This window comes from Chamaea fasciata, unplaced genomic scaffold, assembly GCF_029207755.1.
Source record: "Chamaea fasciata isolate MVZ Bird 193981 ecotype frontalis unplaced genomic scaffold, bChaFas1.0.hap1 SCAF_1, whole genome shotgun sequence".
Taxonomy (NCBI): domain Eukaryota; kingdom Metazoa; phylum Chordata; class Aves; order Passeriformes; family Sylviidae; genus Chamaea; species Chamaea fasciata.
The window spans coordinates 128,848,377-128,863,573 of record NW_027094086.1 but is presented as its reverse complement, the minus strand read 5'-3'; the positions used below and the strand labels follow the sequence as shown (position 1 = coordinate 128,863,573).

The 15,197-nt window shown below is 40.0% G+C and overlaps 1 protein-coding gene across 7 annotated transcripts in view; it reads left to right on the top strand.

Annotated features, from left to right (window-relative positions):
* PPP1R9A (protein phosphatase 1 regulatory subunit 9A) overlaps window positions 1-11,118 on the top strand; it is a 132,794-nt gene extending 121,676 nt beyond the window's left edge. For 4 of the 7 annotated variants that reach the window (XM_066197236.1, XM_066197229.1, XM_066197245.1 and 1 more), the window contains 5 exons: window positions 1,144-1,342; window positions 3,913-4,032; window positions 5,897-5,920; window positions 7,131-7,313; window positions 8,231-11,118. In XM_066197236.1, coding sequence (XP_066053333.1) covers window positions 1,144-1,342; window positions 3,913-4,032; window positions 5,897-5,920; window positions 7,131-7,313; window positions 8,231-8,443 — 739 coding nt within the window. In that variant the 3' untranslated portion in view covers window positions 8,444-11,118. The remainder of the gene's footprint in view (window positions 1-1,143; window positions 1,343-3,912; window positions 4,033-5,896; window positions 5,921-7,130; window positions 7,314-8,230) is intronic. The other 3 variants (XM_066197261.1, XM_066197253.1, XM_066197268.1) reach the window with 3 other exon arrangements.
* The last annotated feature ends 4,079 nt before the right edge of the window (window positions 11,119-15,197 follow it).

Here is a 15,197-nt window from a genome sequence, read left to right as displayed (position 1 = left end):
CAACATTTGTGTTTACTTTCTACGTTCAAGCAAGATTAGAGGATGAGGGGGAAGTAAAGGACTGGGTCAGATAGACCCAGTCAGATAGAAAGGTCAGATCCACCTTTCTTTAGTTGCTAAATGGAGTAGGATTGTCCTTCTGCTTCCATGGGTGGGTGTCCTTTGAAAGCCTCCCTTTCATCCCACAGAAAAGAGGCTTCACAAAATATGTCGTCTAGTGATTATGTTAATAATGATTTAGAAGCTGTCGAGAAGGTAGATGTTAAGGGAGATTTACCTACGCCCCATTTACACGTGGCTGCTAAAAGCAGTAGGATTTTAATGCTCTGAAACAGTATGTTTTATGTTGATGTAAATTATATGATTCTATGACATATGCATGAATTCTTGGAGGCAGGCACTTTTATAATTATTTTTAATTTACATACTGCACTAATGATATATTTGGGAAATAAAATTCAGGCATTTTTATCTGTAAGTGTTACCTTTGCCTTGATTACTGCAAAGTTTCTTACTACGAAGAGAGAATCTCATGAAGTCCTATAGGTGTTTCTTTCATTTTTCTGTATCAATAAAAATATATTAAAATATCAATATCTTTAATATTTGATTAATTTAAAAACAAGATAATAGTACTTCATGTGTATGTAGCTGTTGTAACAAAAGAACACCTCCATAGATGGATACAGATGCATCTGATTCATTCTGCCTGTGCTCAAAATCCAAGCCAGATCTTCTCTGGGAACCAGGGCCTGCTTGGGTCAGTGCTGAGTCTAATGATTTAATCATGCCAAGATACCACTGGGGCTCAGAAATGCACAAACACAACGTGTGCCTTCTTCACAGGAGCTGGTTCTCATCTGAGTGGTGGGAGTATAGGCATTTTCAGCTGGCATCTGTCTCCATTTGCTGGGTGTATGTTGTCTTAAGAAAGCTTGAGTTAGAAAAAAAATCAAAAGAACACGCTTTTTTTTCTTTTGCTGGAAGAGAGATTTCAGGCATGCCCCTACCAGCTGCATGCCACTCCATTCCTTAGTCACAGCTACAGGGAATGTCACTCTTTACAGTTAACTGCCTCTGTGGCATTTTGTTTCCCCTTCTTTTATAATCTAATGCATATTCCTGCTCCTTTCTCTTAAACAGGACTGTCAGAGAGCTGCTGCAGAAATCAGCAAACACTAAATCTTTAGCAGAGCGATCCTCCTCTCTCCCACACTGTGTACCATTCACATGGTATGGAGAGAGCGGCAAGGGATCCAACTCTTCCAGCAACCTGCCGTCGCCTACCAGCTCAACTGAACCCTCCTCTGAAAATTTAAGCCCAGCTAAAAAAGGGTCAAAGGTAGAAAATAAAAACTACCTTATTCCCACTGTGTTGAGTAGCATAATTGGCTTTATGATTCTGGAAAGAAGAACAGGCCAATATGTGACTACTACAATAAACAGTGCATGGTGTTCATTGTATGGTAGCAGGCCATCCAAACGGAACATCTCTGTCATTGTACCATTCCCTGTTCTACCTTTTTTTACTCTGTCTTAATGTACATTATTCCAGTAAACTAACTGTGGTGTGATGTACTGTAACAAAAGCAAGTGGTGCCAGTGGAAATTAGCATTTGGATACACCGAACAAATGCTAGATTTGTGTATTCAGTTATAGATTTTTTCTTCATTTTTCAGGACTGGTAGTGGGAATACCCATGTTCAAATGAGGTGTTTGCAAGTGAAGAAATGCTGTATGCTGTCAGTCATCTTTTTTCCCCCAGTAATGAAATCTGTTTGTCATGCATGCTGGATGTTGGATTTAATTCTCTGTGTGAAGATGCTTGAACTGTAAATATGAACTATTGCAATTTAATACATCTGTGTGATTCCCTTCTATGTGCATGAATGTTTCAGCATGACAATTCCTTAAATAACCCTTATTTATAGTAATATACTTCGCTTTTTCATGTTTGTTTCCACTTCTGGAAAATATTTCTTTGCCTGTAACTTCTTATGACTTATAGTGGTTGATTTTTTTAATACTGGTCTGGTAAAAAGAAGCAGATGTGGTTCTCAACTTCGTATAGGAATATGAATCAGAAATCTCATTTTTCTGTCTTCTACCACCAAATGCATGTTCATAATAGCAGTTTGCACAGGCATTTCTTACCTTTTTGATGCCATAAGCTGGTGATACATTACTTCTGCTGTGCACTAGGCTGTGCAGGGTCATAGGTGTTCTTGTGTTACCTGGCAGGGAGAGCAACACAAGGTTTACAGGAGTCCAAATCAGACTGATAAGAGAAGACCACCAATGAAATTTCTGGACAGAAAATATTTGCTTTGCTCTTCTCTTTTAGGGCAAAAAAATTTTAGACCTGTAAATCCTATTTATGTATTTAAACAAACATTGCTTAAAAATAGTTTCCAAATGGAGGGGAAAGCACACCCTTTAGATAGTACTAGGTTGAGGTTGTGGGGACTGCCCTAATTATTACCAGGCCTTGGCTATCTTGTGGTTTTGCTGTAGAAAATTAAATTTGAAAAGCTTAAAATCATTGTAAAGCTGAATCTCGCACAAAACAGAGGTGAAAGAAAAATCAGAGTACTTAAAAAAGAAAAATATGTTCTTCACACAACAGGAGGTAGAGCTGTTGAACTCCTGGCCTAAGAACGCTGTGTGGGCTAAGGAAGCAGCTAAGGAAGCTGCTCAGATTTTCTTCTCCTCTATAAAGAGCTGGGTAAAACAGAACAGGAATTCTAAATGTAGGTGAGAGAAAAATAATCACAAAAAATATTCTTATGTTCTCTGTAAAGTTCACAGGCTCTTAAATTAAGAGTTTCTGTACTGCTATTCAGGCTTTCAAAGCACAGCCATGATACCAATATTTAGTTGGATTTCCAGCGAAACTAAGAGGACCAACACTTGATTTTTTTGGAAGTCTTCATGTTTGCAGGAAAGACAGGTCAAGTATTTGAGGGGGGCAGATAGAAGGATAACTTTTTTAGTGTTGTTTTTATTGTTTCACTTTCCAAAGTGAAGGTCAAAGGTGAATTGGATTTAATACTCATTTAGATGTTAGTGAGTAGAGGTCTCTGTATTGTCAAGTGTGTATTCAGGTTAAATGGAAAACCATGGTGTTCTTAATCTTTCTATATATTTTGGTTTTTTCGTTGTTCTCCCTCTAGTGTGAAATACTTGTTAATTTTTGTTTTATTCTAATGGTGATTTTGTTGTATTCCTGAAAAATATGTGCCTGCTTTTGCTGTTATTTCCTGTAAGATGTGATGCGTCTCATTGCATTGTTAAGAAAAAACAGGGTTTGTTTTATGGTTATTAGTTCAGGAAATAATATTCAATGTCCAAAGATATTTTTTACTTTCAGTTTCAGGTTTTTTCTGAAGGCATAGGCAAAGAGGGAGGATCCTTTCACTTTTCAAGGAGATTATTTGGGACTCAGAAATGGATTCACAGGATATTGTCCTTGTTCTTTCAATAGGAGTTTTCACTTCTCTCTGTTCATTAATTCTCTGTCCTATTCTTTGTGCTGCTGCCTGTGCTACACTTCGCCCAAGTATTTGGAGGACAGTAAATGCTAGTGATAAACCTGCAGAAGCAGTAATTCAGCTCCAGGATAAGAGCCAACATCTTAAGAGTCTGGAAATTGCTTTTAGACACTTCTGTTATTCATTGAGGCATTAAGTTGGCAAAAGTGTCTCATGAAGTACAGAGTGGTAAAAATACTGTGCATTCTATAAATAGTAACACTATAAAACATTAGACTTCCTCATGTGTATTGTGATTGGTTTGGTAAATGATTGAAATCACTCCTGAGCTATGCCAACATGGAAGACAGAAACCAAATTTCCTTTTCAGATGCACCTCAACAATAATTTGTTCATTCTTCCTCCTCTTTTTCTCCACAGAATTTCACATTCAATGATGATTTCAGTCCCAGCAGCACAAGTTCAGCTGATTTGAGTGGTTTAGGAGCAGAACCTAAAACACCAGGCTTCTCACACTCCTTAGCACTGTCATCGGATGAGGTATGCGGATGAAATTGTTTAATTTGGGAAACAGTTGTTTTCTTTTGCCTATGGAATCTCACTTGATTACTCAAAGGAAAGGTTTTAGACAGTAGGACTGGAGAGGGAAATTAATTTTGGTTTCTAAATTAGGGTTTTTCTCATTCATGTAATAACAACTTAAAATAATGCCCTGTGGTACTGTCGTAGGGAAGTGGAATGCAGTTGGTGTCCTAACAGACGCTGTATCCTCACACATGCCAATATATTTTTTCTAAATATGTACATTGATATACATAAAAATACACTAAACTAGGCCTGAGGGAGTTTTGATATACCAAACATACACTATGGTTTGGTAAATGTAGTTGAGATGTAAGGCACCTTCACCTACCCCAGTTTTTACCCTGGTAGAATGACCTGTACATGGAATAATTGTGTGTTACTGTACCTGAATGTGCTTGTATTGATTATAATGTGTATGTCTTCATCCACTCTGCATTCTTTGTGCTTGCTTTGCACAGTGGATTTGAAGTCAATTACTCCAAACCAGAGTTTTTTCATATAATGATAAAGTAAAAAGGCAATCCTAACCCCGTAAATTGGTATCATATTTGAGCTGAATATAATTTGTTGAAAATACTCTTCTTAAGATACTAGTTTTGTAACTCAGTTGTGGGTGATGTTGTATGATTTGACAGTAGCTGACAGCACATCCTGTGGAGTCAGGAAACTTGTGCATTCGTTCTTTTACAAACACTCCATAAGAACTTCAGATTTTTCATGTGAGATTGGAGCCAAATTTTTTTTACTGGAGAGGGGGAACTTGAAGTATCTTTACCTTCTGTACCCTTTTTTTGTTGTTTTAATGATAGGTAGGTTTTTTATTACTGCCTGCATGGTTTACTTGGGTTTAAAGAATGAGAGCTGTTCTGTGCAACTCTATTTGCCAAACTGTAAGTCTACAAACCCAGCCATTCTTTTGAGGTTGCTTTTACTGCAAGTAATTAAGAGCAAGAATTTATAACAAAAGGAGACAGCACAGAGGTCTACATATGCTGTGAATTACTGAAAATAGCAAAGTCATCACTTGCACTTTATTTAGTGTTAGTGCTATCTTGATAACGCATTTCATTATCTTACCATGTTTAATTCCTCTTATATTATGTATTTGATTGTTGCAGTGTCCTGAGTGTTCTGAGTGGTATTGAATTAAAAGCTTGAAAATCCTTTCATTTTGCGTGTTCAGCTCTCTACTTTATTACTTCTAAAATATCAAACCTGAGCAGGTCCATAAAAATGAATCTATTTTCTCTATCTTCAGCTGTGTGCCAAATTGCTGCCTCCAGATGAGGCAGCATGTTCAACAAGAGCTGCCCTGGAAACCTCCCCAGCCACCCTGGGCAGGGAGAAGGCTGGTGCTGCTCCTCAGCCTTCCACAGTGCATTGCTGTGAGCACTCCTCTGCTCTGGCTTCCCTGGGAGCCCCATCAGCATTTAGAGAAGATGAAAAAATGGAAGGGTAGGGAGTGAACCCAGTTCTTGCAGTTGGTTCTCCTCTAGTTAAAGAGCTTTTGCTCTTGGAATTTGGAGCCATCAGAGAGGTTCCCACCAGTTCTAGGGTATCAAGATCAGGAGCTCCAAAGGGGTTTTATTGGTGCAGTGTCAGATTTAGCTGCCAAATGATGTGTGTGCAGAGCTTTCAACATAACCTCTTTGCTTCTGGAAATAATTCTTTTTAAAGAAGTCTTGTTGGTTTTAAGTAGCCGTATCTGTTTGCAAATCTTGATGCTGCCGCTGCCTGATCTTTTACATGCTGTTACATGTTTGGTATTTCATTTCTATAATGCTTTTCTTTCCCATTTCTTTGTTGCTCCCTCACTCAGAGCCTGGATATGATTGATGATGAGGTGAGATACTGGTGTGGTGTTGTGGTGAATCGCGTGACTGTCACATGGCAATGTACTGTCTCTTTTGCAGAGTCACATTTCCTGTCTTCTGGTGTTGTGTGGCAAACACCCTTGTTGGCACAGAACACACAGATGTCACTGGCTCTTTCCTTGTCTTGAGTTGCCCTCTCCTTGTTGCCAAGAGTTTTCAAGGCCACAGCAAACTGCATTTTTCGTGGTATGCTGGAAGCAGGAGGAGGGTCAGTGTCAAAGCAAATCTACCAGACCAGGCATCAGCTGTGCTGAGCTCATGCTGGCAATAGAAGGAAATTATAGTGTCCAGCCCTGACAACTGGACAGCCAGAAGCTGAGAGAGCTCCCAGCATCATCTCAGCTAATGTAAAAGCTGCTCTAACAGCAGACAGCTGCTGCAGCCTGTAGCAGCTGCTTTGCTGACTACAGCCAGGACAGAATAGCTTTTGTTCCAGGCCCTACTGGCATACCCGTGGGTGGACTAAAGTGGCTGAGCAGGGACATCGGTCTGCTCCAGCAGTTGACACCACATTTGCCCTTTTTGGTGGGGTTTGTGCTCTCACCCACAGCAGCACAACATGGTGAGAGCCGGGCCAGGGCTGTGGGATCACTGTGTGTTCCATAGCACTCCTCTGTGTCATCTCGTAAGTCTTCTTCCATAGACAGTCTCAGTCTCACTGGCTGTTTGATGTCATCACTTTGAACTCTAGAATGGTTTTCTGAGTTGGTTTTTTTGGGGGGGGTTTTTTTGTGGGGGAGGGTTTGGTTTTGGGGTGGTTTTTTTTTAATTAGCATAAACTAATAATAAAGATCTGTGAATGAGCCCAGGAAGTGGAATGCACAATTCATTGCATCCTTTAGAAATGTGCTAATTTGAAGGAAAAAATCTTGTGAGGGAATGGGAGCATACATGGTTTGAATTGTGCCACCTGGCTATTTCAGTCCCTGCTTGGGTTAAAAGGAATATCAGTTCCTTTTCCTTCTATGATTCTATAGATAAAAAGACTTTTTGGGTACCTTGTAATCATTTTTAGGTGTTTGGTTAGATAGAGATGTAATATAGCAGAGTGAAATTGTTATTATTGTAGTGCAAAGATAGTCCAGATACCTGTGCTCTGATGCTGGCGGTTTGTGCAGAAAGATGTTGTTACTCATCTGTGTTACCCTTTCATAATAATGTGGAATTTTTTTGTCACAGATCCTTGACGATGGTCAGTCTCCGAAGCACAGTCAGTGTCAGAGCCGTGCTGTTCATGAATGGAGCGTGCAGCAGGTTTCCCACTGGTTGATGAGCCTGAACCTTGAACAGTATGTGTCTGAATTCAGTGCCCAGAACATTAATGGGGAGCATCTCCTTCAGCTGGATGGCAGTAAGCTCAAGGTAATTAACTGACTGGGCTTCAAGATTAACTATAGTATTTTTCATCACCCTATGTCATCTCAAAAGCAGTAAAAATTCATCCAGAAAGCAGCAAATCCTTGTGCATGGAGTCATGATAGGCCAGAATAATAAACTGTAAATATAAAGCCACAGCAACACTTTAAGAACTTCCCATATGCACTTGGATTCAGAAGCTTCAGGAATGCAAGGCATTTGCTTTGTGAAAATTCTTGATGCATATAATGTACCCATATTTGCATGTGCAAATCATACAGCAGTGTGTGAAAGTGGTATTTGCATGCACATATTTCTCATCCAGCTCTATTTTGTGAAAGGGCTATTCTGAGAAGACAGTGGATAGACATACATCAGAAGTAGCAAGGGAGTCATGGATTAACAGGATATGGGAGGCATAAGCTGATACTGTTGTAGTATATTAGAACTAAATACAGTTTTGATGTATAAAGTATGCATTGTTTCTTGTAGTAAAAATGCCAGTCTACTTCAGTCAAAAATACAGGATGGAGTTGCAGGAAGCTCAGTAGGTCCCAAAGTCCAAGTTTGGTTTTTTCCCTTCTGAATTTTTTGGTGGCGCTTCACTAACTATATGTGTCTTAGAAGACTGCAGGTGCACTTTTGACTAAGACATGGCAGTGAGAAATAAAATAGTTTATTTGCCCTATTTGGTCAATGAAATCAACATTGGTGGTGGCAATGAGGTCTCATTCTTTAATATCTTAGAAAGTAAGTGGAAAGCATGAAGTGTAGTACTTACACATCAATGACGTATCTGAGTTTGTGACAGATGGGCTTTGTTGTTACGGTCTTCTAAGGAGAACTGTTACTAGAATATGAAAACAAAACATGATCGATTAAATCTTAAGAAATTCTTTTAAATTTTGTTTTTCCCACCTCAGGCGCTTGGGATGACATCTTCCCAGGACAGAGCAATCATAAAGAGAAAGCTAAAGGAAATGAAAGCATCCTTGGAGAAGGCTCGCAAAGCTCAAGAGAAAATGGAAAAGCAAAGGGAAAAGCTTCGAAAGAGGGAGCAAGAGCAGCTGCAGAGGAGATCAAAGAAAACAGACAAGTGTTCGTCAGATGCAACAGAGGGCACTAATGAGCAGTGATAAGCAGAAGTGCTGCTGTGTTTGGCAGGTGGCAGCATGTCAAGGAAAGAGAAACTCATATCCACTCTGATGCCCCTTCAGCTTTCTTGTGTTCATCACCCAAGATTGTGTACAGAGAGACGGGGCTGTACATAGAATGACTAGGGAAATTTATATTGTGTCGTTTTCTTTCCTGCATATCCAGTTCACGCTCGTTGCTGTTGCCATGTGAAACAATCCCAGCCCCTCAGTTTGTTCTGTTTTGTTGACAGCTAACAGATTTCATTTTTGTGTGGTGGTGTTTCCTTCCAAAGTACTCTCTCTGTTGAGCTCTCTGTGTTTGGTCACTTCAGTAACCAGCATGATGCCGAGGAGCATGTCCACTGCTTCACCTCTTCTGAATAGGATGGCCAGTCGATATGGTTGGGGAACATTTCTTCAGCTGGGTAAAAGGAGTTGTGCTCTGTCTGATAAGATTTGACTTAACTTTCTAACTGGAAGTTCGTCTTCTTTACGGTGTTTGGATACTCAGTTCAGTCTGCTGGAGTAAGTTTCATCTTGCATCAGTACCTTTAAGCAACACTGCTCTGAAAACTGTTCAGTGACTTCTTATACACTGGAGATAAAGACAGGAGAGTCAATATTCTCCCTGGGTAGAGGACAGGAGGTGAAACTCTGTTAACTGTACAATAGTCAATCGAGGAGGGAGGCAAAGCCTTAAATGGTTATGTGGGTTTACACAGAAATCTGAGGATAACATTTATCCTTTAGATATCTGAGCAAGGTTGAATTTCTAACTAGAGCACAGCGTATAAATCTGTATAAATTTTATTGTGCTCCCAGTGTGTAGGCAGCTTTCTTATAGCACACTCCACTTTGTTTTCCGTGTGTTTCATACAGGAAACTGGGTTTATTTTGTTTCAAGTTGGTTTTTCCCCAGGAAAAACACCACATCTTCAAATTCATTCTCGAGTCAGTAAGCATTGTGAGAATAAGCTTTGTGCTGTGCTATTATGAAGCTGGTGTTGGAAACAATTATCAAACTTCAGTCTGCTGTAGATTTTCAGTTTTTACAGAAGTGCACTTTAAGAAGAGAAAGATGGGTGATTCTGGTTAAAATTAAATTCAGTACATTGCTGTTAAGGTCACTGCTGCCATGGAGGTGATGGTTACTTTATCCAAAGTTCCCACGTTTTAACTGTTTTGATGGATATATTTAAAGAATATCCAATCAAAACCTGAATTTTTGGGCTTTGGCTGTAGAATGTTTTGATGGCTTAGCAGTGGTCATACTTCAGGGATTTCTGGGGTGTGCGAGGCCATGGATGAAGCCTGCTGTGTTTTGGCTGTGACAGAAGCAGTGTATGGTGTTACTGCCTCAGCAGTAGTACTGAGCTATACAGTATTGTTTCAAAAGAATGGACAGACAATGGGCAGATCTCCACGACGAGGAGCTGCAGGCATGAGCTGACTGCTCCACAGTCAAAGCTGACTGTGTGTGGTTAAGAAACGTCACTTCCCACTCATGCAGCCTGCAAGTGGCAGTCTTCATCTGGCTGTGCAAACCCAGAAAGTGTTCAAGATGGCAAAGTTAGAACCTTGAGCTTAAAAATGCGCCAACCTAGAATTGAAAATTCCTCTGAAGAAAATGTGTGTTTTAGTTTGGCTTGACTTCTCTTCTGCTCTCTACTTTATGGCATTCAGATTTCTGTCTGCAAAGTTCTCTGAAGCTCAGATTTGGAACACTTAGGGTGCAGTGTTAATGGTTACATTTCTTTTGATCCTAATAATGTCTTTGACATGTAAAATGGTTTGTAAACTGAGAGAGCCTAGTTCATTCAAAATTTATACACAACAGATCTACTTAGCATTAGCTTTATTTTTCCTTCCAAATCAAATTTCCGCAAGTTTTTGATGTATATTTTATTCAGATCTAAAATTGAAATTGCCATAAAAGATACTTGCTGATATTTCTAAAGGCTTGTGATACTTTTCTTGAGATAAACCACCAGCAGCAAAATACACCTGCTAACAAAAATTACACATTGCAGTAAATCCTTCTGCATTCATTCATAGGAAAAAAATTTTACAAATGTTTAACAGCCTCATGAAACTAGCATTCTTAGAGTAAAAGAAGTTACCTGGAAGAAACTGGAAATTTAATATTTTATATACAATGTTGATAAATGCATTAGATGAAGATTTTCTTTTTAAATTATGTTTACACTGTAGTAATGTTTAAGTGGTTGTATATAGTAATGTAAGGTGGTGTCTCTGTTTTATGTTCTTTTTTTATTTAGAAACCAGAGCAGACTGCTTGGCATTATATATTGAGTTTTCATTCTTGCTTCTTAGAACGGCGCCTAGTAATCTCTTTGTAAATCATGTTCTTACTCTGTAGAATAACTAATTCAACTTAAGTCCTTTAAGTATTATGGGGATTTTTACTGCTTTGTGATAATGGTATTTTGTTATTCTCAGACTAAAAACATCAACAAAAATCTAACTTAAAAAACCTAGTGGCTTACATTTTAGTTAAAACCATTAAAATGCATTTTGATCAACATGAGAAAACTAAGGAAACGGAACAATGACAAGAGTTTTGCTGTTCTTTCTGTGATAAAAGTTTTATGTGGTTCCTTTCATGAAATACGGCAATTAAATCTTGGGAAGCGCAGAAATGTCACCGAATAACAGACATGAAGCACAGTTTGAAACTTTTCTTGCTGTTCTATAGGACCTTTAAAGTTGTGTTGCAATTTTTTTTCCCTTCGTATTGTATTATGACTTACAAGAAACAAAACATGGATCTCATCATTCTCTACTTAAACTTCCTATAAACCAGTGGTAAGTCAGACTTAATGTGGGGCTAAATGTAACAAGAGGAAACAAATTTTCTGGGCTGAATGGCTGGACAGCTTTTCTCTCAGTTTGGCTCACCTGCAGGCATCATGTCGCCTACATTGTGTATTTATTTGTGGAGCTAAAGCTGTTTTTATTAGGCTGACTTGCCTGGCCACCACTGAACTGCTGTGCAGGCAATGTGTTGTTTCCACACCTCGAGACAGGTGCTTGTGTCATCATTACACCCAGGTGACTGCAGCAGGCTGGCCCAAGTTATTTTCTCCCTGGTTAGGGTGGTAGGCCAGTTCTGTAAACTCTAGTTCTGCTCACTGCTGCAGTATTGCAAGTTGTGAATATACAGAGCCTCTAAAAAGGTGAAGAACAGAGAGTTAGGAAGAAGTGGAAATCTCAAAAATAGAAAATGAAATATACAATGCTGCAGGTTACTTTAGTCCTAAAACCCCTAGTACTTATACTGAGTTTGTGAGGAGAGCAGTGGCTCCTTGTTCAGTTCAAATCAGTCAAACATACTGACATTAAGCACTTCCAGCTTGTATCTTCCCATTTCTTCACAGGTGGGTTCCTGTTAAAACTCCCTGTTGGGTTTCAGTCTGCCCAAGGAGAGCAGGGCCAGGGGGTGAGGAGGGAGCTGTACCCCTTCACTGCAGTGCACAGAGAGTTGCTTGCTGTCTGCATTTCACTCAGCAGGTCCTGGTGGGGGTTGCTGGGAGTGGAGCCTGTTCAGGACCAGGGGTTAGAATTACACAGCGGAACAGAAGCCAGTAATAAAAAGCTGAATGGCATTAGATTTTTGTATTTCAGTGTACACAGATACTTCTGTATTTTTTTCAGCTTCTCAAAATTTTTTTGCAATGGCATCTCCTTTGCTATGACTGTAGTCTGCTGCAGGGATACCGCAGGAACTGAGATTTTACTAGAATTACTGAGCAGCTTTCCTCTAAAACTTGCCTGCCCTTAGCTGTCATTGATATTCAGAGGTGCTTGACACTTGAAATGAGGGTTCCTCATACTTTATTGCTTCCATCAAAGCCTCCTGTCCTCTTGAGCTGCTACACCTTCACCTCCTGGCTTATGGACTTGTAAGAGGTGGACAGTGTCATTTTTGAGAATGAATTGTGTTCCACTTGCAAGAGAAAAAAGAGAAAGAAATGCCACTCTTGCACATAGTGCAGAATACTCTTCCACAGTTGTATGGAAGAGGATCATCGTGTAGTTGGATATCAGTATTCTAGCAAGGATACATGTTTTTTTGTGGTTTTAACCCCAACTTTAATTTTTATTGGAGCACTTACAGCAGTTTGCTTCTGTGCAGGATGACAGGTGAAATCCAAGGAGACTTGCCCACTCACTGGAGTGGAGTGTGGGTCATCTGCAGATGGCACGGTCCTTTTGTTAACCTCCCCGTGGAATTTACTGGACTTTTTTCTGTACCTGTGAAACTGATTTTTCAAAGCTGTAATATCTTAAGTCATGATATTGAGCCCTCCAAACCCTCAATATAGAATGGGCTTTCCGTTACTAACCAGCTGTACCAACTGGTACTTTTGCTTTTAGCATTAAGTAATGATTTAAAAAATGCACTTACAGGAAGGTTTGGTGGTAGTGCCTTGGGCTGCCTGTTTCTTTGGGAAGTGTGGATTGTGTTAAGAACAAGCTATAGGGTTTGTGAAACCTGCTGATCTCAGGCAGGTCTCTTCTTTCAGAGAGGTGAGGAGGGCTCACAGCTCACGAGATCGGATCCAACCCGCGTAACCCACGAGCCTGGGGCTCCTGCTGGGTTTCCAGTGGGAGCTTTGCCACTGCCACCAGTGGAAGTGGATTTGGACCCTGTGCAAAAGTGTCTGAAGGAAGGGGGGTCTCAGGGCACCAGACGTAAGGAGTAACCAGCTCATTTGGAAGTGAAGAGTGCACAGTGAACATTTTCTGACTCTATACTTTCCCATACACATGCACTCAACAATTGCTTTCATATTTCCCAGTCATGTTGCAGAGGTATCTCACTGGTCACTGACAAGTGTCACACATATTGCTAGAAGACCAGGCAGCTAAAAGACTAAAATGCACTGTGCTTACTGTAACAATTGGCTTCTTACATAGTTTCTTTTTATATGGTTAAAGAGATAGTTGTGCTTCAGATTTTTTCCTTTTTCTGTTCTTTTTTTAAAGAGGTCAAATGTATACGAAATGCATGTTATCCTGAACTTTTTGTTTGTACATCTTGGTGTCTGATCACCTGCATGAAGGACACAGTAGTGCCATGTCTGAGCTTGTTCTCTTGTGCTTGGTTGATATGAACTTCTCTAGATTGTTGAGTTTTCCCCAAGACAACTTTGTTTAATATTTAGTTATTGGGAGACATCAAAAGAAAACATCAAGGTGGCCCTTTGTTTTCTTACAGTTGAAATACAAACAACAAAGCCTTGTGGTTTAAAGTTAATTTGTTAGTGTAAATAAATTTCTTGCCAATGAGTATTATTGTTGTTAGACAACGAATGCAATAAAATGAGAAATCCTGAATCTTTATTAGAATTTGTAATGAGTTCTCACTTTTCTGCCCTTTTCTTGGTCCACTCCAGAAGAAATAAAAAGTGCTGAGGATGACTGAACAGCTGCATGGGTCAGGCTAGGAGGTCAGGGGAACATGTACCTTGCCCTGCTTGTTCTTTGCTTCCTTCTGCTCAGCCAAAGATTATTATGATCCCAGCTCTTGGCCAAATTGGCATGATTCACAAGCCTCCAAGGGGGTCTCATTTACACTCTGTAACTATGTAGAAAGAAGTTTAAAAAAAAAAAAAAAAAGATTAAGGAAAAAAATGGTCTCTTTTCTTCATATGCGGATGAAATGTAGCATCCAGTCTTTTGCTCCAGGTTGATGTAAAATTTCGCATTGATACTGGTCAATGTTTGTTTGTTTAAAAGATCTGAATTGGTTTTGTTACATAAAAACATTTTACACTCAAGTGGAGGTTAGCTATAATGGACATTTTATACATTCAAAGTACAGCAGTTCTTTTATGTGTTTAATATGTCTTTTATTTATTTGATTTTAGTAAAGCATTAAGTTAGGGAAAATCGAAGGGCACAGACTGTGCAATTCGTGTAGTCATTTCAGTGGATTTACATCTGGCAGAATCTAGGCCAAATAACTGCGCACTTAATCTGTCTAACCCAGTTTCTGTTTCCCAACGACTGAATCATAAATCTTACCTTCCACTAATATGGCCACCAGCTGCAAGAAGATAAAAAGAATCCTCAATTCATAAAATTATTACCTTAATTAAAATAGATACAGTAAGAGGCTCCGGTTCCACAACTGACATGTAAAATGTGTCTGCTCAGTAGCTCCCTAGGCCTGGAGCCATCTATTCCTGCGTCTTTCTTGTTTGTGCAATTTGTCTCAGCTGCAGCTGGGTTTCAGAAATGCCCAGGACTGCTCCAGTTTCTACAGCATGTTAAAGATTATGGGTTATGCCCTCCTGGGGCTTGCAAGCCTGGATTTTCTTTGTGCGGGTTACTTTGTTATTGGTAGGCCAGGCTTGAGCTGCATCTTCCACCACTGCTGTTTCTGCACTGAGGCTGCCAGAAGGTAGAAGTTGTACCCCAGCGTGGCTCTTGCTGCACAACGCCTGCTTGCTGTCTGTGTCCTGCCCAGCACCACCTGAACACTGGTGGCCCGGCTCCAATTCCCACCTCTGCACTGCAAGGCTGGGATACCTGTGGAGGAGGTTGGCATGGGCTTCCTGCCCTCCTCGCCTCAGGTCAAAATATTGCTGTCAGTAACAGCAGATGGCTCTGATGTCTTTCCTCTCAAATGCTGTAGGAAAAGACAAGGCCCCTCGCTTGCCCATGGTTCAGTCTGTAGGCAGACCGACAGGAAATTCTTCAGCACAGGAGTAGTTTAAAACAGAAA